Source organism: Barbatula barbatula (genome assembly GCF_947034865.1).
Source record: "Barbatula barbatula genome assembly, chromosome: 15".
Classification (NCBI taxonomy): domain Eukaryota; kingdom Metazoa; phylum Chordata; class Actinopteri; order Cypriniformes; family Nemacheilidae; genus Barbatula; species Barbatula barbatula.
Window position 1 is genome coordinate 9,425,689 of NC_136778.1, and position 21,960 is coordinate 9,447,648.

At 37.8% G+C, this 21,960-nt stretch overlaps 2 protein-coding genes across 3 annotated transcripts; one reads left to right on the forward strand and one right to left on the reverse strand.

Moving 5' to 3' along the window:
- The first annotated feature begins 255 nt into the window (after positions 1 to 255).
- On the forward strand, positions 256 to 5,365 carry serpina10a (serpin peptidase inhibitor, clade A (alpha-1 antiproteinase, antitrypsin), member 10a). Its single transcript, XM_079475107.1, has 5 exons — positions 256 to 434; positions 950 to 1,507; positions 1,900 to 2,173; positions 2,661 to 2,808; positions 3,222 to 5,365. The coding sequence occupies exons 2-5, from the start codon at positions 964 to 966 to the stop codon at positions 3,405 to 3,407; spliced, it is 1,152 nt and encodes a 383-aa protein (XP_079331233.1). The 5' UTR covers positions 256 to 434; positions 950 to 963; the 3' UTR covers positions 3,408 to 5,365.
- On the reverse strand, positions 3,973 to 21,403 carry ppp4r4 (protein phosphatase 4, regulatory subunit 4). 2 transcript variants are annotated; one of them, XM_079475101.1, is made up of 25 exons: positions 20,514 to 21,403; positions 19,434 to 19,507; positions 14,186 to 14,288; positions 13,915 to 14,062; positions 13,467 to 13,540; positions 13,267 to 13,373; positions 12,975 to 13,082; positions 12,239 to 12,360; positions 11,748 to 11,870; positions 11,383 to 11,546; positions 10,353 to 10,472; positions 9,534 to 9,611; positions 8,696 to 8,779; positions 8,382 to 8,564; positions 8,013 to 8,118; positions 7,783 to 7,930; positions 6,991 to 7,132; positions 6,850 to 6,888; positions 6,684 to 6,755; positions 6,377 to 6,440; positions 6,200 to 6,280; positions 5,894 to 5,984; positions 5,756 to 5,817; positions 5,522 to 5,678; positions 3,973 to 5,058 (listed from the first exon to the last, which is right to left on the reverse strand). In XM_079475101.1, exons 1-25 carry the CDS (start codon positions 20,616 to 20,618, stop codon positions 5,013 to 5,015), a joined length of 2,601 nt encoding a protein of 866 aa, XP_079331227.1. In that variant the 5' UTR covers positions 20,619 to 21,403; the 3' UTR covers positions 3,973 to 5,012. The 2 variants fall into 2 exon arrangements, with proteins under 2 accessions (XP_079331227.1, XP_079331226.1); XM_079475100.1 differs by having other exon boundaries at positions 4,532 to 5,058; positions 6,684 to 6,773.
- Between the last annotated feature and the right edge of the window lie 557 nt (positions 21,404 to 21,960).

A 21,960-nucleotide genomic window follows, 5' to 3' on the forward strand; every position in this document is an offset into this window, starting at 1 on the left:
GAGTGATCTTGTGGTTTCTCCTTAACACCATATTAACAGTTTTATAAATATGGTTTATAATACTGGGTGGTAATAATTCGTACAGGGTGGTAGTTCAGTATTTTTGTATCCTTTACAAAACAACGATATTTTGACATATTGTTAAAAACAAAACAATAAAATAAGCACTGTAAAAACAATTAAATTGAAGAAACTGATTAAAATGGAAGACATTATGCAGCATACGCATTTGTTTTATTGTTCTACGCAAACTGCGTACGCAAATGGTCAACAATGCGCAAGGGCGGATGTTGCGTAATATTCGTGCGCTGGTTTGTTGTTGACCGTTATGTGAAGTGATTTTTACGTTTTAATTCTTGTAAGATAGTCTCATTTACATTGAAGGATTTGAACAGAGCCGTATCCGTATATCCAAACTGCGCTGCGACGTCAAAGTAAGTCGTAATATCTCCTTATAAATGTGATCAAATAGAATATCCTAGAGATGAATTAATGTAATGCACGCAGTTGTGACGCAGTTTCCACTATTCTGCATGTGTATGATTTCAAATATATTTAATAACAATCGCTGCATCTATGGTTCGCACTCTGTATGCGAATGACTTATGATGTAACCCTCAAGCATTGTTCTGCATACCGCATGTGAATGAAGTCTTTGACATCGCAGTGTATTTTCTACTGCTATTTTAGATGTGATATGGAGGACAGATCATATGTATGTAGGCCTATGTATGACAACGGGCTGCATTCATATATTATTTGATATTAGGTCAGCCATTTGCTGTTCGTGTTTTTCGTTTTGGTATGCATTTTGTGCCCAGCCTTATTCTCCAAACCTCTTCCAATATCTAATGTTGCAATGTGTATAATCATTCCGAATAATTTGTCTCTATGATTTTTCAGTCTAGTTACATTTGCTTATCTAGTTTTATTATATTTTTCTTTAAAGCACAGAGACTGAAGATGGGCACCATCTTCCTCTTGATCAGTTCATCCCTCCTTGCTGTGTGTGTTCTCGGCCAAACTACAGACATTGAAGAGCTTGCCACCAAGAACGCAGACTTTGCTACCCGGCTTTACAGCACGGTTTCCAGTACAAGTGATGACAATGTATTGGTTTCGACCTTTGGGGCTACTTTGGCTCTAGCCACACTAGCAGCAGGGGCCGTGGGGACCTCTCGCAGGGAGCTGCTACAGGGAATAGGTGTGGCCTCAGTGGAGCAAGATAGCGAAATCCTACTTCAGCAGCTTAGAGAGACCACTGCTCAAATCCAGGCCACCGGCCTCTTCACTAGCCAGCAGATAGAGGCAGACGCCGGCTTCAGCACCAGGGTTAAGCAGTTTTATAATGCAAATGTTCAAAATGTGAATTATGCCAATGGGAGGGAGGCCAAAGGGAGCATCAATGATTATGTAAGAGGCCGAATGGGGGGTAAGATCAGTGATATGGTGGAGAGTGTGGATCCACAAACCATGGCAATGTTATTGAGTGCTGCTTACTTCACAGGTAAGAAACATCATTTACTGGGTTTTATATTAATATTTCACAATTAAAGAGATAGTGCCCTGAAAAATCAAGATTCGTTATTTAGTCAATATCGTGTCATTTCTTTCTTGTACAGAACACAAAGAAGGTATTTTAAAAAACGTTACCGAACAACATTACCTCTCGTTTACTTCTGTGGTAGGGACACAAATCCTAAATTGTTTAAATAATAAAATATTTTCTTTAATGTTCCAAAGATATGAAGTACAAATACAGGTTTTAAACAAAATGTAGGTGAATAAATGATGACAGAATGTGTACTTTTGGGTGAACTATCCCGTGGTAGAGAAAACACTAAACTACATGCTTCAAACAGTGAATATACAGAGATATATCCTCTTGATCTTTAACAGGCCAGTGGCAGCAACCTTTCAACGCTAGCAACACCCAAGAAGAGCGTTTCTATGTCAACAAGTATACCATTGTGCAAGTGCCCATGATGTTTCGCTCAGACAAAAATTACCTGGCCTACGACCCCACCCTGAAGGTTGGCATTCTGAAACTGCCTTGTGAAGACGGCATGGCCATGCTCGCCCTTCTCCCAGATGAAGATGTTGATTACTCCCACATTGAAGAAAGCATAACTGGTCACGTATTTCGCGGATGGGTCGCGAGGCTGAAAAAGACGTGAGTCTTGTCATCTGTTTTTCAAATTTTTTGGTATGCAGAGGATAATAACTAAAAATCTATATAAATCGTGTTGAGCATCTTAAGTTACCATATCACGCTTGAGACAGTATATACCGTAGACTGTAAAATCAAGCAACAAAAGGAATGATAGTTCAGTCTTGCTGTTCCAAATCCATAGTGTATATTATTTTTCCTCTTATTTTCGTAATCTTCTTCTCTGCTTCAGCTCTCATATCCAATATGGAACCTTCCGAATACATCAAACATCATTGGTTCTCAAAAAGAAACATCATGACATCAAATAACATACATTTAGTTTACATTTACACAATTGGAAGATTATCCAAAGTGCATTCAAGGTATTGATTTCATCAACATGTGCATCGCCTGGAAATCGAACCCGTCACTTTGTTGCTAGTGCTCTACTCTTTTAAAACGGTGTATAAAGGGGACAACTTTAAATGTCTATTTTCTCTTCCTTCAGGAAATTGGAGGTTCAGCTGCCCAGATTTTCACTACAGCAGTCCAACTCGCTCAAGATGAGTTTAGCCACTCTGGGCATTAAAGAGATCTTTGAGAGCAGTGCAGATCTGTCTGGAATCAGCAGTACAGCAGGCCTGAAACTGTCAGAGGTATAAGACTATCTTAAAACGGGGAGACAAGCCATGGAAACTAATAATGAGAGCGTAGAATGAGAATGAATGAGATTATGACACCTCTGTGGTGTTGAAGGAACAACTGAAGGAATGCTTATTTTTCTTCAAATGTCACTCTTAATGCATATTTCATGTCTACAAGTAATTACAGAACAGGATTTCAACTAGTGTCATTAAGAGCATGCATTGATGCCAACGATGGGATAGGGTTGTTGTCGTTTTAAGAGACAGTTTGCTACAGTGTTTTCTGAAATGAGCACGAGTATAAGGCATTAAAATACAAACTGATATATAACTGAAATGGATTAAATAATAATAAGAGGGTTCTGAACAATTAGCTAATCTCTGTCAATGTTAGCATGCATTAACCACTGTCCTTCTGCTTCCAGGTATTACAGAAAGTCGCCATTGATGTGGATGAGACCGGAGGCTCATCGGGCTATGCCTCCAACAGTTTCTTCACAACTCTTCCTCCCAGGCTCACTTTCAACCGACCATTTCTTTTCATCGTCTACCACGAAGCTACAAAATGTATTCTCTACATGGGACGTGTCGTCGATCCAACAAAGAACTAATTATGTACAGTATTCAGAAAGCAATCGTATATAATCCCATAAAATTATCTGTCAGTGATTCCCAACTACAGGAGCGTTAGCCTACTTGTAAAAAATATATCAAGCTAAAATCATGATTTAATACATTAATAAATTTACGGTTAGGCTTTTCTCCATTATCAGCAACAAGCTTAATTGTTTCATTAAAGCAACACTTTGTAGTTTTTCAACCTTAAAATAATGTCAATGGTAGAACAACTCTAAACTGGATGAACTCTACTGCCACTACTATCTGAGCAGCCTCGAGGCTACGACCACAGTTCTGTGTTCGGGTCTGTACAAACAGCCCTGCCCCCTGGTTTCCAAATGACGTTTCTGCATTCGACTTTTCCATCAGCTTCGTAAACAAATTCACGTGTTTGGTAGTGCTGCTTTAAAAGAAGCTACTTGGTGAGTCTTTTCACCCAGTTTTTATATTTATTTTGATAGAAATATTGTTATAATGGCCAATTCAATGAAATGAATAAAGCTCAGTGAAATTCAGTATATGTTACAGTTACGCACAAAATGAAATGTTTGGCAGCGTCAGTGATTGCCAGTCAGGCACCATTCACTTTATTGTATAGAAAAAAGTTTGTACATTCTTCAGATTTTCTCACTTATTTGTGTTCCAGGGAGAAAAGAAAGTCATACAGGTTTGAAATTACATATGTGTGAGTAAATAGCAGAATTTTCATTTTCGGGTACTATGCCTTTAAGAACACATTCCTGTGTTTAGAATATGAGTGGTTGGGAAACACTGACCTACGTCCATTCCTCACCATTTGCTTGGATATCCAACCTACATTAATCTACACAATGTACTTACTGTATTGTAAACTTGCAAACTAATTTCAAGTAAAAAAACTATTAATGTAATATAGTAGTGTAGTGTAATACAGTTTGCATTTGCAAAATTATTCAGTTTTCAAGTGTGTGTTAGGAAAAACATGTACATTTATAGTGTTTGCTTATGTGGTTAATTTAGGATGTTTATTGATAGAGTTTTACCTACACAGTATTTTACATGTTATGTTTCATGTTATGCCTTCTTGTAACTATTAGCACGTGAACAGGGTGTTCCAACTGCAACTCATTAAAACCGTAATATTCAACATAAATTTTATTCATTGGATACTAAGACATTGGCATAAATCAGTCAGGTACTAGACGGCACCAGGCACAATCTCATTGGTGGTATGGAACGGACAGTTTCAAAACTCCTCAAGGAGTTTATTTGTCGATCATAAAAATACATAGTGCTTCTTTTTCTCTAAACCACTTCAAAAATATAAAACAGAGAATTTGCAAAGCATGCTATAATACAAGAAATAAAATAATGAGGCAGTAAATTAAATACATTCAATTACTCCTCAACTCTCGTTTTCATTTTATGACAAATGATGCAAGGGTTATTTGTGTATAAGGCAGAGATGGATCGATGCAGACCATTTTGAATCCCCAGCCCATCTTAAACGTTTCTGGTATAGACGAGAGAGGAATGGACACATCGTATGGGGTGAAACTGCTGCTGTAGAATGTTAAGTCCTGTAGAAAGGGGCTGTAAGTCAAAAGGCAAGGTGGTAATCACTCTCTCCCAGACTGCATTCCAAAAGAATTGGATTTCCGTTGTCTGTCAGAGAGAACCAGAAAAACAAAAAGAAAGTTACAATCACCCACCTTCCACTTCGTAATTACAATTACACCTGAGATTCTATATGCCTTTTTGTATTAGGCCATTTTTATGATAAATGCATAGTATATATGCTTATGTAAAGTCACAAATCTATTTTATTTTATTTTAAAAAGAACAAAACTTCCTTGTGAAGAAATGTACTTTATACTGTATGGTTGTTTCTGATTTGAAAGCATAATTTACAATACTTCCCAGGATGCATGGCTTATTGCGTCACAAAAGATTAAACCTTTTTCCTTAATATCAAGATTTGTATTATTACAATACATTTGGAGCTGGTTGGTTTTGGTTCACCACTTTGAATTTTGGGAAATCCTTATCAAGTAAACAGGATAAATTCTTCAGGAACCATGAAGCTGAAAAAGCGAGCAGTCACTGTTGTGCTCTATTACAGACGTACACAGAGAGTTTCCTGGACTGTGTTTCTTTATTTCCATTACTCCTGTGGTCCACCGAACTGCTTGTGTTGCTGCGGATCAATACAGGCATGGATGAGGTGGATGCGGTAGAGGAGATTGAAGAAGCAACATTAAAATGGTGGGATCGAAGGTTATCGTCTAGAAATAAAAGAATAGAAGTGCATGAGAAATGTTTGAAATAAGGACTCCATATAGTTAAAAAATGATTTAGTTACCATTTATTGGTAGCATAGCGCTCTTTCCTGATCCAGGGCAACTACCCGAATCTTTTCCTTTTCTAAAGAGAAAATTGAGATGGTCACAGCAATTACACATATAACAACTGAAGCCGATAAAATGAGTCTGTGACGTACAAGGTTTTGTCCGAGTTTGTCATCTTGGGTGTTGAGGGATGGCCGCTGAGGGAACGACTTCGAGCCAGTTTGGCTCTCCGCATCTCCTTACCTAAAACATTCAAGCCGCTGAAATTTGGTTCTTGTGAACCTTCAGATAACAACTAATGTTTCCTATTTAATTATGTTGTAATATATGGATAGTATTGTATAACTCATAAATTTAATTTTCTACCATGTTCCTTTCATTACATGTTCTATTTGGGGCTTTTCTTATTACTTGGCATAAATCATGAATACTAATTTCCATTAGGAATAGATGCTTACCAGTAGAAGAGGATGGCGTTGCTCCCAAAGTGGACCCTGACATTCCTTTACTTCCAGACATGCCTGACTTACTATCTCTTTCTGCTCAATGAGATTAAAAAGCAAACAAAATGTACACATTAACATTTGTTAGACAGAAAAACACCCTATGATTAAATGAGAATGAACCTCCCTCACGTTTCTTATCAGTCTGTTTCTCTCCGGCTAGTTTGGCTTCGCTCTGTTGTCGTTCCAGCAGTTCCTGTGTTACCACAACACAAACACAGTATGAGGAAAAGCATCCATTATGTTATTAAGGGTCAAGTCATTTTCCTTTTAATTTTTTATTCTGAAATCGCTAAATTTAGGCCGTTGTGCAGAGTACCTGAGATCACCCAGATTTTACACTAAATTAGCTACATTTTTGGTACAATATTCCTTAAATAACATTATAAGTAAACTATAAGTTGCAAAATGTTAATAATATAAATGGTTAATCTCCCACCATTTCAAGTAAAAGAGTCTCCTCCTTCTCTTTCTTCTGATCCAAGAGCTCTCTTTCATGCCTTTTATGATACTGTAAATATGAACCATTCTTTTAATATTAACAGTGTAACAAAACGTTTTTACACAGTATTCAGCTTTACAGTAGGTGTGTAAATGACAGATACCGGCTCTGTAATGTCCATTTTGTCCAGCTCCAGAACTGTCTGAGAAAACAGTTTGAGGATTTAATCATTTCTGAGAAATGAAATACTTTGTTGTACAGTATATTTTAAATCTTGATAGAAGACGTATATGGAGAGTCTCACTTTGCGCAAAATGACCATTACATCCTTGTCCTTCTCACGGCACAACAGTTTCCGTACACAAAACTCCAGCTGCTGAACCAGATGTTTGTCTGCTGGTCTGATGGTGGATCTCAGTTTGGGTAGCATATAACAGAGCTTGTACCTGCCAGGGACACAGGTTATGAGATTCAAATTGATTTCAATAAATTTGGCATACACCATTTTACTAATCACTCACTGTTTATAATGTTTTACAAAATATAAATATACTAAAATAAGATTCATGTTGGATTTAAGAATAGCTGCTTAAAGACAAACAATGTTTGAATCCAGGCACGGCACGTCAAGTAATAAAAGCTTTTCCACATGATGTGACAACGAGCAACACTTCATTTTGACAGCTGCTTTGTTTCTATTTCTGTCTCGTCGCACCGGGTTGCCGCCCACATTGAAAACTCACTGAACCAAAATCCCACTCTTAATGAAAATTAAACTTCAAACGTGAAAGAGAAGAAAGTGTGGAAATTGAGAAAAATCTAATGCTACATGAGAAAATGTTGGGTCGCACACAAACCCAGCTATTGCTTGTCTGAATATTTATTTTGTCCATACAATGGAAATCAATGGCTCCAATGTTGTTTGGTAACCAATGTTCTTCAAAATATATTTTGTGTTCTTCAGAAGAGAGTCACAGAGGTAAAAAATGACAAAGATGAGAAAATAATGAGTACATATTGTTTTTTGAGTGAACTATCCCTTTAACCATTGCACTTTAAACGGGATACAATGATACAACTGATGTAAAACTATTACCTGACATTGGCCACAGGGTCGCTGACCAGCTCAAGCGCCGGAATGAGTAAATGTTTGCAAAAATACGATTTGGAGAAGAGGTCTATTGTGATGTCACACAGGTCCAGATAGCGCAGCCTGTTCCAATAGCTTCTCCCCTGGGCAAGCTCTTAAATTCAGAAGAGAAGACAGTCTTGACCAACTTTACTAAAATCTCGCACACAAAAATCTAAGGACATACAGCCTTTTACCTTGTTTTATTTTGCTAATGATCTCTTGCCGCTGTTCCTGTTTGCGGTTGTAACGTAAAAACACACATAACGTTCTGACGGCTTCTCGCTGGACTGGCAGAACATTCTAGAAATTGAGAAAGAGAAGAACAGATTAAATATGTGACCCTGCCATCATTTAGCCATTTACAGTTTTCAAAATAAAGCCATCCTACATAATGTAAAGTACAATCTGTGAAAATATAACCTTGATATCTTTAATACTGACTGAGTAACGTGTGGAAGATTGAAATCACAGTCAAATTTAAATGTTGATGCTACTGAGACTTCAGCCTGGATTTCCCAGCCAGGGTCACATATGTTGTGTATGTGTGTGTGTAATCAGGGTACATTGTTGGTGATGATGCTGAACATCCTCTGAAGGAAGCGGAAGTAGATCTGGTCTCCAGACACGACACGGGGCAAACACGAGTAGCATTGCAGGAGCTTCTCATGAACTCTCCAGTGAAGTGAAGACGCTGCTTTCTGTTCTGCTGCCACCAGAGCAGCAACCAAGTCTGGAATGTTCACCTGCTGCAAGAGTGGATGCTGTTTGATAAAGGTTATAATGTCCCCCATTTTTTCAGTTCATTGTTATGCTTCTAATATCACCACGGAATTGTTTTCTCTCACATGAGCTAAATAAAGCAAAGTCTGTCTGGTACCTTGCTCTCAGGTCCTGCCCCCTCCCCTCTGGAAGTGGCCAGTTCTAAAGTCTCCTGAAGATTGTTTAAGAGAGCATCCAGTACCTGCAGAATCAAATCAAAACCTAAAACACTTTTCTACCATCCAAATAAAGCCTGGGTCTTCTAAAATAAGACAACGTCCTTTTGTCATGAGGTCCTGACTATAGATAGTTTATAATATTTGGTTTGATGCTGTTCATGGAGTTGTGCATAGCATTATAGTGAATTCTAATGCAATGTGTGACTAACACCTCTCAGAGGATCATGAGAGAATAAACAATAGCACACTCTCTCAGCCTCAGCTAGATGAGCGTTGTATTCATTCATCCCACGCAGCCGCATGCATCCACCGCAAAATCTTGCATACTTGCACGCACACCCCGACAGACACAAACATGGACATGGCATGTCTGGCACTTACGATCAATGTGGTATTGGTATCGAGTTAAAGGTGAAATGTGTATTTTTTTTATTTGTGAGATGCCAGTGGCAAAGTATTTTATTTCGCTGATATGATAATACACGAGCACACAAAATGTCACTTTTACCATGTAAAACCAAACATTACGGTTACATATTGAGGTATCGAATGATCGGAAGGCTATTTCTTCATGCAAACTCAGCATTTAGTGAAGGAACACAGAATGAAGATCATGTCCCTAGAATGACGGGAACTTCCTGTGAAGAAAGTTACTATGTCTCACACAACACGGTGTGCCAAGGAAATGACTGTGCTGATTGAAGCTTTCACAAACAGCTGAAAGCTCTTTCTATAAACAAACACGCAGACACAATTCAAACTCAATTCAGCTCTCACCTCTAATGAATCATCCTGCAGCAAAGTGATTAGCTCTTTGTGTACGTAATGTACATTTGGGCCCAGCAATTTGACCACCTAATGCATAGGGATTAGAGAAAGATTGTTATTTGCTTTCTAAACAGGCTTCTTCACTCCCAGATGGTCATACAGCAACTAGGCGTGATGAAGAATCCAAACGCAAGCGATTAAGTCTGTCCTCACTTAATTTAAAATCTCTGCATGAGGAGTCAATTAGAATTTATTAGAATTTTAATGTACAGTTATGAGGAACGGGATCCAATGAGATTAAACAGTGGGCGGAGCTATCCAGATCCATGCTGCAGAGATCAAAAACAAGTTATCAACAAAACTTATTGGTCATGTCAGATCAATAATAGTAATAATAATAATTAATAAATCAATTTTAATTTAAAAAAAAATTATTAAATAATTTAAATGAAAATTAATAAGTAAATTAAATTAAATAAAAATGATCAAATAAAAAAATCTTTAGAATGGCATATATTACAATAATTATACATACTGTTGCTTTCAGGCAGAAACCAAAAAGGCAGATGTCCAAAACCATGTCAGATGATTAATTAATTTAAAACTACAAAATGCAAATAAAATAAATAGTATACATTACAATAATTATACATATTCTCGCTGTGAGGAAGACACCAGAACCAATTTGAAAGTATATTCTCCCAAATTCATTTCCAAGGTTGTTTTTTAATGTAATGTAGTGTCAATTTATTTCTCTATTGTTTATTTTGATAAACCTATTCTTTACAGCCATTTACTAAAACGTATAATTTTGTTTTTTGATAGTACCTCATGGAAACCGCTAGCTGCCGTCCTCCGTACTGAAATCTCAGGGTCGTGACAGAGACTTGAGAAGGTACGATATAATTCCGACAGGAAGTGGTTTGGGTCAGCAAATAACACGACGGCCTGCATATACACATATAGATAAATTAATCAAATGAACATTGTAGATTATACATGTTGTATATTAAATACAATGATATTCCATGACAAACACAGCCTGCTGATCAAATAGACGTACAGTAATTTCTTTATTCAAAAACATCCGGTCACACAATCATTTGATAATGCATTGGTAAAAAATGAAACTTTTACGTTGATCCCAGTTGTTCAGAAAACATGCAAACTGTATGGATCTAATCTAAGTCAAAGTGAGAATAACACATGACTTTCAAGCACCTTCATCTCAAACTCCTCATTGCACGAACCTAAAGTATTCTGAGTGACTGTCATTTTAAATAACCAGACAAACAACCAGGAGCGCTTGAGTGGTTGTTGATGGAGCAGTCAGAGGTCTAATTTCTTTAAATGAGCTGTTGAGCTATTCGAGAAGTCGCTGCCTCCACCGACAGATGGTAAAAATAGATTAGTCTTCTTTAGAATACTGTTTCGCTAAAATGCCTTTACAGTGATAGAAGCATCCTGTTAAGCCTTGTGGAAATTGAAACCTTTAGAAAAGCAAGTGTCCTTAAACCCTTTGACAAACAATACAAGAAGAAAAACATTCATTAAGAATGAATAAACTGTAGGTTATTTCTCTAGACGCTCATGCTCCAATTGCTCTAAGTAAGGAATTTAAGGAAAGGTCAAGTGTATAGTGTCTGTACCCTTATTCACAGTAAACAGACAGCTTTCCCCAAAAAAAATCAAAATAATCATGTAATGTTCAAATTGTTAACAATGCAGCATACAGTATGTTATGGCTAATTTTGCCAGATTATTGTAATATGTCAGAGATCGTTTGTTACCAACAGCAGCAGGCGAAAAACATTTCACCTTTAAAGATAAAGTGTTTTGAACATAATGCTAAACTCACGGGAAAGTTGTATGCGCAGTTCCTGCGCACCAGGGCGTATTTGTTCTCGAGCTCCAGTGGGTAAGGCTGGCTCTCGCAATGACCGTTTTCATGCTGGAGACCCAGACAGCACAGCTTTTTATAAAACTCAAGAAACCAGAGGTGCTGCTCATCCGTAAATGACTCTGTTCAAACAAAACATAAGAATCCTATACAGAAACCTTATACGTGTACTGTATATAAAACATATACTGTATGTTCATGCATTTCACTGATTTAAAAGTGTGTCACTGCTGTACAATTTCATTTAGAACACAAAATTAATGCATTAAACTCTTTGAAATCGAAATATGTGTCTTAGGTGTAAAAAGAAAACACACACTGACCCGAGAGGCCGTGACAAAGCTTTCCATACTGAAAGGACAACGAAGCCAGCACTGCTTCATCACCTTTAAAACACTTTTCACAGAATGCCTTTACCAAGGGAAATATCACACAGCTCCTGTCATCTATGCAAATATGGTGACAGAAAGGGAGGCAGGGTGAGAAGTTGACAGAGAAAGTGTGAGTTTTAAAAACAAAGCATGCATCCTTTCACAAATAGCAACTTGCCAATATCTAAATCTGATATTCCAGCATACATTAAAAACGCGTTACATATGAGAATAAGACCATTTTTTGTTGATATGAACAGGTATACAGCATGTGTTTGATGTGGCACACAGTGGTGTTACGGAGAAAACAACAGGAAGTGCAAGTGTTTCTTTCTATTTCTGACTCCTTTGACTTTCACTGTACTTTCTCTGTTTTCTTCAGTCATATGAAATGAATTCTGTACATTTTGTTTAATAATAAAACTAAATCATTTATTTCTTACCACTGTCAAACATCTCTAAAAGGTTGATGATGGTGTCGAAGGCTGCTAGTCTCACTGTACTAGCTTCATCTTGAGCCAGCTCAACCAGTTCAGGGAGAACTTCAATCTTAGTGTGGTCCACCCTAGGGCAGAAATCGCAAATAAGCAGATAAAAACAACACTTGCACTTAACCCTCGTCTATGAGATGTTTTGTACAAACCTTAACTTCTTGCAATATACAAAGTGTTTACATTTCTAATTTAAGCATCAATCTGTCATATTATGTTTGTATAGTAATGAACTGTATGTATAGAAAAAGCTATACATTTCTGCAATAGCAGAAGAGCATAAAATGTCTGCCTAGTTAAAGTCACCATGAGGGAAATCTTCCTTTTATCTGTTACATAAGTGTAATATGACTTCAACTGCAGACTGTTTCTTTCAAAGGAAGACAAATGGAATGTGCAAGTGCATAAAACTACACTATATTCAGCTTTTATTAAAAAGAAAGAAAAATAACAACTTGTGTAACTCATACAAAACAATTACATTACATTTTATGTAATGTTAATCTGCTGAAATATCAGATGTACAGCCTACAAATTTTTTCTTTGCATCTATGTGCTGTCGGTGTTGATGTAGTACCAGATGTTTAATGTGCCATGTAACATTGTATACAGGAATTTAGCCCTAAAAGCATTAACAGTATTAGATATTCAGATATGTTTAATATCTCTCTGATTCACATCTTTTTACCCAATTCCCCTGGTGATGTTCTCCAGCTGGCGACACATGCAGGCGCGCACCTCGTACTCCACGTCCTGGCACAGTGACCGGACTAGTGGCAGAAGGTCTTTCTTCACTCTGCAAAGACAAGCCGTGATGGACAACTAAAGAAACTACAGACAATCATATTTAACACTGAAAAGTACTTCATGGATAATCAATTGTTAAATACACCAATCTTTTCATAAGCAATGCTTATATATCTGTGATGAGATATATAAATTCGCATTTCACTGAGTGTATAATGTGCCAACAAACTTACATTAATGACTCAAACTTGCAAACAACCTTTCCAAGGATGCGACAGCTGGCCAGACGTGCTGGGACAGACTGAGACAGCTGATGTTTTGATAACAGAGGACTCAGAATCTGCACAAATGATCAACCACAGCAAAATGAATTTGAATTCACACCTAAAATAGATTTTTATGGCATGTACAATGCGGCAACTGATGCTGCTACCTCTTGCCTGATAGTTTCCTTTGGTAAAGCATCAATTGCTGAGAGCAACGTCTCCAACCAAGCATTACTGACCACTGTTAAAAATGAGACAAAGCGCTTTAGCTGATTGTGTCCTTGACAGAAGTGTGCATTGCACTTTGGCACAAGAAATACAGTACTGCCTTCCAATCACAACATTGCAAATTGTTAGGACTCATGCTGCACTCAGACCAAATGTAACCGGGCGTAGAAAAAAGTTGCCTCAATCTAAAGTTATTTTTGCATTTCTATTTTTCAAAAGATCTTAAAAGTTTTCTATGGAACCATTCAGCCAAAAATGGTTCTTCTATGGCATCACAAAGCATCTTTATTTTTTTAAGTGTACCCTAGGCCAGAAAGCACTTTAGAAATCCATATTTAATCAAATTACACATTGTAATATGTGTAGACTTTATTAAACAATGACAACCTGTGTCCCTGTGGTCGAGATTTAAAAGAACTATCTGCAAGATTGAGTGGGTGTGTGTCTGGATGAGGACAATGTCATCTTGGAGGATGGTCAGGAAAGATCCTGCTGCAGCGAGCTGCATATCCCCGCCAGCTACATGGAGAACCTCCTGTTGGGGTAAAATCGGAAACTGTATTATCTGTATGATAATTTACAAACAGCACATACTAGGAAGTCATCAAATAATCTCGGCAAACAAGTAGCAAAATAAATGAAGTATAGTTCTGCATACCCTGACTTTTGGCACCACCCTGCGGAAGGTCTCTGCTGGGTTTTGACGCACCAGGATTGGCAGGTTGATAACGACGCTGGCTCGCTGAATATCCTCACCAGAACTAAAAATGAGACAGAACAATATATAAAATAAGAATAATATGAAAATATATATAAGAGGGTGAGTTAGTAAACTGTCATACAGGTAAAAATATGGGACCGCATATCATGGATGGCAAATGTTTAGTGAATAAGACTTTATGTCTAAAGAATACAAATAAGAACTATAGACTGAATTGGCCTCAGCATTGTTTTGTGCACTAGGTTTGTGTATTACGTCTATTTGCAGCACTAGGTCATTTCTTTCCAAGCAGCTGATGTCCTGAATCGCATGTTTGCTGTCTGTTGATTACATTGGTCTCACATGCTAAAGCTCTTTTTGTACATTGCTTTGTTTGAGAAAAATGATTGAAATGTAAATGTAATGGTTTTACCACTGAATGATCAAACTAATGATTTAGCCTTCCAGGTGCATTATCTTGTTTCTCAGAGACTGACGTTTTCCTTCATCACCTCAGCATCTGTATCAACCTCATGTCCTTATCTACACTTACATCACAAAAGCCTTCTTTGTAAGTTGGCTAATAGTCTTTAGAGAACTTTAAAGAGGCAATTTCTTACCAAATAGTTCAAATTTTTGTCATAGCCGTTTACATTTAAACAGACGCTTTTTTGCAAAGACATATACATTAATGTGACTTTAAGGTAAACAGTTTATCCGTGTAGTATCAGTCATTGCTATCAAATGGAGATTTTTTTACTTTTTCTGGTGCTTAAATAGTCTAGAATTAGAATATTAGAAAGTGGGAAAAATCATTGTATTATTTTTTTGTTCTGTTGAACACAAAATTATATATTTTTAAGAATTTAGGAAAGCAAACAGTTTTTTGGAGCAACTTGTGGGGGGAGTAATTCATCACATTTTTGGGTGGAGTATCCCTTTTACGTCTCAGTCTTTCTTATTTCTCTCTCATGTCTGTCAGTCATGTGCTGTTGTACTAAATAATGAACTATAAACAGGTATTCATTACTTTTTCAGCGATAAGTTGTCCTCCTGTGTCCTTTGTTGGCAGAGGGTTATTTAATAACCAAGAAACAGCCTCACCTGCTGCCAAGTTTGTCTAGAAGAAAGTAATGTGGTCATGCTTTGTGCACTTCTTGAATATGGTTAATAACATGCAGCACCTTAGTGATGCCTGTGTTTATGCACTTAATGACAGGGAGAAGAGCAGCTGGCATCTACAGAGAGAAAATACATAATCAGCTAAAGACCAGGTGCTGAAGGGTTTGGTAACACAACCCAACTCCCATCAGACTCGAGCATCTGTTCGCTGCAGCCAGGTCTTAGCTGGAATGTGGTCAGAAAGTAAAAAGAGCTACACTTGCATTTGTAATGAGATTTCCCTGGTGAGGGAGGGATACGCTATGAGCTTAGCCCAGAGAAACATGTCATTGCTCAGTGGTTGCATTTTCATAGCTCAAGAGACGCTCTGTGCTCAGAAATGTTTTATGTAATTTGTCTTGGATCTTTATGGCAAATAAACACAGAGACAGATGCGTTTTAACACACAATGGACCTACAAGATTGAATTCGATCATTTGGTTTTGTAAGAACCTGACGAATGTTTGAATTTAAAGGGACAGATCACCAAATATTAACATTTTCTCAGCATTTATTTATCCCCATGACTCTTTCTTCTGTGAAACAAAAAGGAAGATATTTTGAGAAATGTCGCAGTGGATATTCTGTATGTCAATGAGGGCCAAATGTTTGGAAACCAGCTTTCTTCAAAATATAATTTTTTAGTTTTCTGCAGAAAAATGAAAATCAGGTTTGGCATGACATGAGGGTGAGTAAACGATGAAACAATTTCAGTTTTGGATGAACTACCCTTTAACTGTAAATACAATTTCTAAAGTTTGATAGCGTACATTGATTTTTTAAGCACAATTTATTACAATCTCTTTTATAACATCTAGAGGAGACACATGTGAAAGACCTTGGGTCGAGTTCTAAGATGAAAAATCTGAAAAGCACTTCGTAAAAGATTTCATCGGGTCTAACCCTTCTTCCCATTGTATCTCATCAAAGAGATTTCATTTATAATTTCTCTTCCACAAGGCTACACAGCACAAAATGTTTAAAATATAAGACCCATTTTGGATACACTTTTATTAGAGTTTTGTTACAAATCTATAAGAGAGGGAAAAGACTGAGACAAATTTCATCAAACCTATCAAGCAATCTCCTCTCCCTGAGCTTCGCTGTTCTCACTCAAGTCTAGTGTACCAACACAAAACTGAAACAGCGAAGAAAAGACAAAAGCAACTCACAAGTCAAGAAATAGTGACACACTGTTTGATTTCTCCCCCTCCAAAAGAAGTGGGTCGACAGTTGATAGTTGAGCCAGCAGGACTGTAATGAAAGCTAAACAAAGCCCACTTAGCAATTAGTTTTCATTTGGCAGCTTCTCTGATCATTCCAGCCCCAACGGACCACTGATGTTGAGGAGGAAGTGAAGAGCACAGGCTGTTACAAACTGTCTGTGACTAGACAGCCCACTCTCTATCTTTACAAAGTGTCACAATTTCTTAATTTGTGCACAAGCTTCACACCACAATGCTGCTGATGGAAAATCGTTGATAGTTTAATGATGGATCTTATCATTGAGAGCCGTTCCATCATGGCACCGAATCATTCTCGTTACTTAATCGTTCCACTCCGTGCCGATCTTGGCCAGCCGGTACGTACAGTGAATGGTTTCATTTTCCACCGCAGGGCTGATAATGGTAATCTTTAGAATGTAAACAAACTCAGTTTGCAGTTTACAGTTAGCTGAGTGCACAATGCCCAAAAAAGCCCATTCTAACAAACAAGTCCAAAAAACATCTCTCTAAACCCTGCAACGTCATTAGCATGATTCTCAGCCAGAGCAGTGACGCATTCAATGTTGCGCCTAACATCAGCACAGCAGCATAGAACAAATCTCTGTCATTGAACAGGTCAACCTCTAATGTCTATATAACCTAAAAGTTCAAATTAATTTTCTAACTTAAGGGGATACTCCACCCCAAAACAAACATTCTGTCATGAATAACCGTCTAGTTGTTCCAAACCTGAATACATTCTTTGTTCGGATGAAAACAAAGAATGATATTTTGAAGAATGTTAGCAACTGACATTTCTTGGGCAGCATTTTCCACCCTAGTAGGAAAAATTTAAATGGTAGTCAAAGGTGCGCCAGCTTTCCTAAATTCCTCATAATATTTTTTTGTTCAACAAAGTTATTATAGTTTTGATTTTAGTTTTATTCATATTTTAAATTAGCTTTTATTTTTAGATGTTTAATTTTTGTGTTCATTTTATTTAAAGTTTTAGCAATTTTGGTATATGCTTTTGTCATTCTATAATTTATTGTTTTATTTTAAACGTTGCTATATAAGATATATTAATTTTTATTTTAGTTTTACTTTAGTTTTTGTTTATTATTTTAATCTTACTGAATATTTAAATATCGTTTTCAGATCATCTGACTAAATAGTTATATTAATTTTATGAATTACATAATTCCTTATAATGAAATACAATTTTCTAAAAAAAAAAATCTTCACTACTTTACATCATCCATAAACGTGATTTCTTATTCATGTCTGAGTGATTATTAGTAGTGGAGTTGAAGAGACTGTCTTTTTTGTTTAGTTTTTTTGAAGACGACAGTTCCCAAACTTCCCAGTTTACAAATTCCCCTTAAAAATATGTTTTAAAAAATAATAAACTAGCATATAAGACCAATACTAATATCTTGGCTAACATAGCTACCGCTACCAATAAACATTTCAAAATATTCTAAATTCTCACAAAACACACAACTGGACACTAATTTGTGTATTCAACGTTCTCTTCAAATGCAAAAACAAGCTACAGTTGCTTTAATGACACAGTGGACAGTGACTGTAATATAAGTTCAACATCCTATTCTTGGTTTACACAACACAATATGCAAATGCTGAGAATGACATCATATTTGCATAATCACAATCTGACCCGGTCTGCACATCAGGAGGACCCACCACTAACCAGTCATCTATTTCAAAACAAACACTCTCTTCTATCATCTTACAGATGCTCTGGTAGCCTGCTGTTATGTGCCAAATGACAGTGAAAAGGGGCAATTAAATTGTTCTCAGAACTAGTTTGGCACCCGAGGGAGCCGGGCTACAGACTGACTCTGACACTTAATTAGCACATGCGAGGAGCGGTTTACAGTTTTATAGGTTAAAGAGGGACAAATCAGATATTACAAAGTTTTGAGTCAAAAAAGCATCACAACAATGGATTTCCATGTGTGCGTTCGTTTCAGCATACCACGAAAGCATATAGCATGTTATACGGCAAATGCTCACTTCGTAAATGTGTCAAAAACAATGGTGCTCCCACTGGACTGTAGAACAAGAGCAAGCTTTTATGTATAAAAGTAACAGGAGCAAGCTTTTAAGTATACATTTAACACAAATAGGTGCATATAAAGTTAAACCCTATAGCCATTGGAATAATTGCCTTTAATCTTGCATTATTCTGTTTTAACACACAGGTTTTTAGTGTTTCTAAGACAAAGTAACTAGCTAACTACAAACTACAAGCTAACTACAAACTAACGATACTGTAAGATTAGACAAACATATGTAGATTCTGGGGGAATCTGATGAAATTTTAACTCTGTTTCCTCAGTAATCAGAACCAGATCCATTCAACTTTAATGATCGGATAAGACTGTATCACTGTTAATCCTTCATCTGAATGACAGTTACATGGAAACCTGAGAATGGTGACTCCCTGAAGTCCTTCAAGACTTGGTTAGCTCTGCCTAGATATCAATGAGAAGCCATTAAAAATACATAATTCATTAGGCTAGTACAGCGGCGACGACACAGCCTGCCCTGACCCACTGAGCTGGATGTTCTGTGCCAGTTAGTAGACGTTGAGAAGTTGTTGTGCGGTCAGCTTACCCCGGAAACACATTCAGGTAAACAGCTTTATTCATGTTGCAAAACATGACAGAGCTCACAACATACTGCCATTTAAACTAACACATACTTACATGTAGACAATGGTAATTCCTATTCAAATAACTGGACAATGTATTCTATGATTCGTGCATGTAGTATGTACTGGCATTGTTTTCAATACAAATCAGCTGTTATTTTACCTGAGAAGGTAGACTGCTCGCTCAATGTCATTCAGATCTTCATCCACTGTGAGTTTATCAATCTCTTCTGCAGTCTGCAAATGATGAAAACAATGAGACTTTGAGGGATGATGGTACAAACCGGCATCACCATCTGCACACTGCAAGTGCACATAGTGCTTCAACAGAATAAAATCCATTGGCATACAATGTTTAGCATGCCCATAGAAAACGGAGACTAACTTTACAAAATTAGTGGGTCTTAAATAAAGAATGGTCAGTAAATTGGGCGAGATTCCATTACAGATGACTCAGCCAAACGTGTGAGGAGGCTGCAAGGGAGGCAGGATGCGAGGCAACGGGGACTGCGTGGGAAGAGATAGTGTGGGGGACGGGAGCCATGTGGGTGCCTAGTCTATTACTTTAAGGCTTTCAGACCCGCGATGGTTTTCTTTGGAAGCTCCCTATTAAATAAGATGAGGGATAGAAAACACCCGCCCCCTCTGAAGGCGTTGCTTTATTCCCCGCATACGTGATAAGACTCATAAGAGAAGAGAGTATCTTTGCTTAACTTCGCCGTTGGCAGGTGCGCACGGTTGCGCACGCAGGGCTAAGACGCACAAAACGAAACACGCGAATGTATGCGGCTGCCAGTCTAAGAGAAGATTTGATCGTAAGTAATGTGAAAAACGTTATAGTTGTATGTGGAAATCCTCTATTCCGCAGTGGTGTGGCGCGAAAATGAGGAGGCGAGGCGGTGATGCGGACAGCTGACAAAAACTGCGTCACTCAGCACAGCAGACAGAAGTGGGTAATCCCAGTTCTTCCCGAAGGAATCTATTAGAGTTCTCAACATAAAAATAACAAATCCTTTAATTATATTATAGAATAAACGGTGGTTGTGGTGTGAGCAACACAAGACAAAATATTAAAGCACATAAATAATTTTCTGTTTTAGGCTGTTTGACTTCTCATAGCGTTTTCCCACACAATTCATCCGCGCAAACATTATGCGAAATAATACGTCTTATAAATATTGTGCCATATATGTCTCACAAACAAAACAACTAAATGATCAAATATACGATTTGTAATACATACCTTCAGACTCCTTCGTATGGGTCTTTCGATAAAAGTAAGATCTTGCAGGTCATCTATCTCTCCATACAAACTGGACTGACTCGGCGTCATTTTCCTGACAAACATCTGTACTAAGTTTTTTCTTAATTCCGTCGCGAGAGTCAAAGTCCTTTCATTATTGCGGTTCCTTGACAGCGAATGACTGATGCTTTATGTGATGAAGAGAGGACGGTCCTCCCACGACAAACGCGTCCCACCGGTTGCAAAAGTATCGCTAGTTTCCTCGCATTGTAGGACATTCAATCGTTCGTGAGGTTTACACACGCGCCTTCGGGAAAGATGCGCGTGCTGGCGGCTGCAAACCACGCAGCACGTAGTGAGGGAATCCTGCGATGAAAGTGCTGTTAACTTTCCAAGAAAATACGGATTGGATGTATGTTTCCACCTGGAGCAGCTGTAGATGTCGAGCGCTTTTGGTCAGCGCATGGTGGAGTGCAAAAATATCCTTTCCTTGCTTTCACGTTGAGGGGCAAACCACCCAGATATGGATGTTTTCACATAAAGCAGAGATCCCCTTTCAAGATATTCCCGATGGTCATTATGTACAATTTCGCTTGCATCAAGAGCTACATTGCCATTTAACCTGGCCGCACATACCTGTTCACCTGCCTTGGTTGACGTTAGCTCGCTAATAACGCGACAACAAAGTTGAAAAAAATGGACTGTAGAAAAGACACCTCTCGACAAAGCCGTGCATTTTGCCAAGTGAATGCTTATCTCAATCAAACACCCGTAAATGTAAGCCAAATGGCGAACGGATCGTTCCACATGCCTACGTCTGTTATATTTGAAAGCCCCGTGTGTCTGTGCTAGCAAGCAGGAATATACAAACCACGCAAACGCACTGCACCAACTAAACTGGTTTCCATGGAGACAGCATGCCACAGCAGTTCAGAGCGGCGGCGACGTCAGAGCGTTGAGTTGAAGTTCGTCATCGCGATCGGCACAGAACTAGAACACGAGCGACCGATCGCTTTCGGCTGTGGTGTTGTAATCGATTACGTTTACTTTGAGCACGACATTCTCAATATGGCTAAATCCGGGAAACCTTCTGCTCAAAATAAACTCTGTTTTATGCTCATTGTGTAAACTTCGGGGCGTACGGTTACGGCATTTTAATACGCAACTGAGAATGAAGAAAATAGGCGTATTTGGAGTTTTGGAAAGGTGTTCGGTTGGTTAATTATGAATCGTATCGTGTTGATAGTGAATGCCTTTTTGCAATGTTGTATGGATGGTTTTCATGAGTCATTAAAAGAAACATCCAGTCGGTCAGCTTCATTGTAGTTTGTAATGTGTTTTAGAAACACAGAAACCAGGGTATATCATTAAACGAGGTAAATCATGAAACTAATGTTTTCAAAGACCAGAAGTTTGTTCGAATATAGTTAAATGCATTAAAACCCGT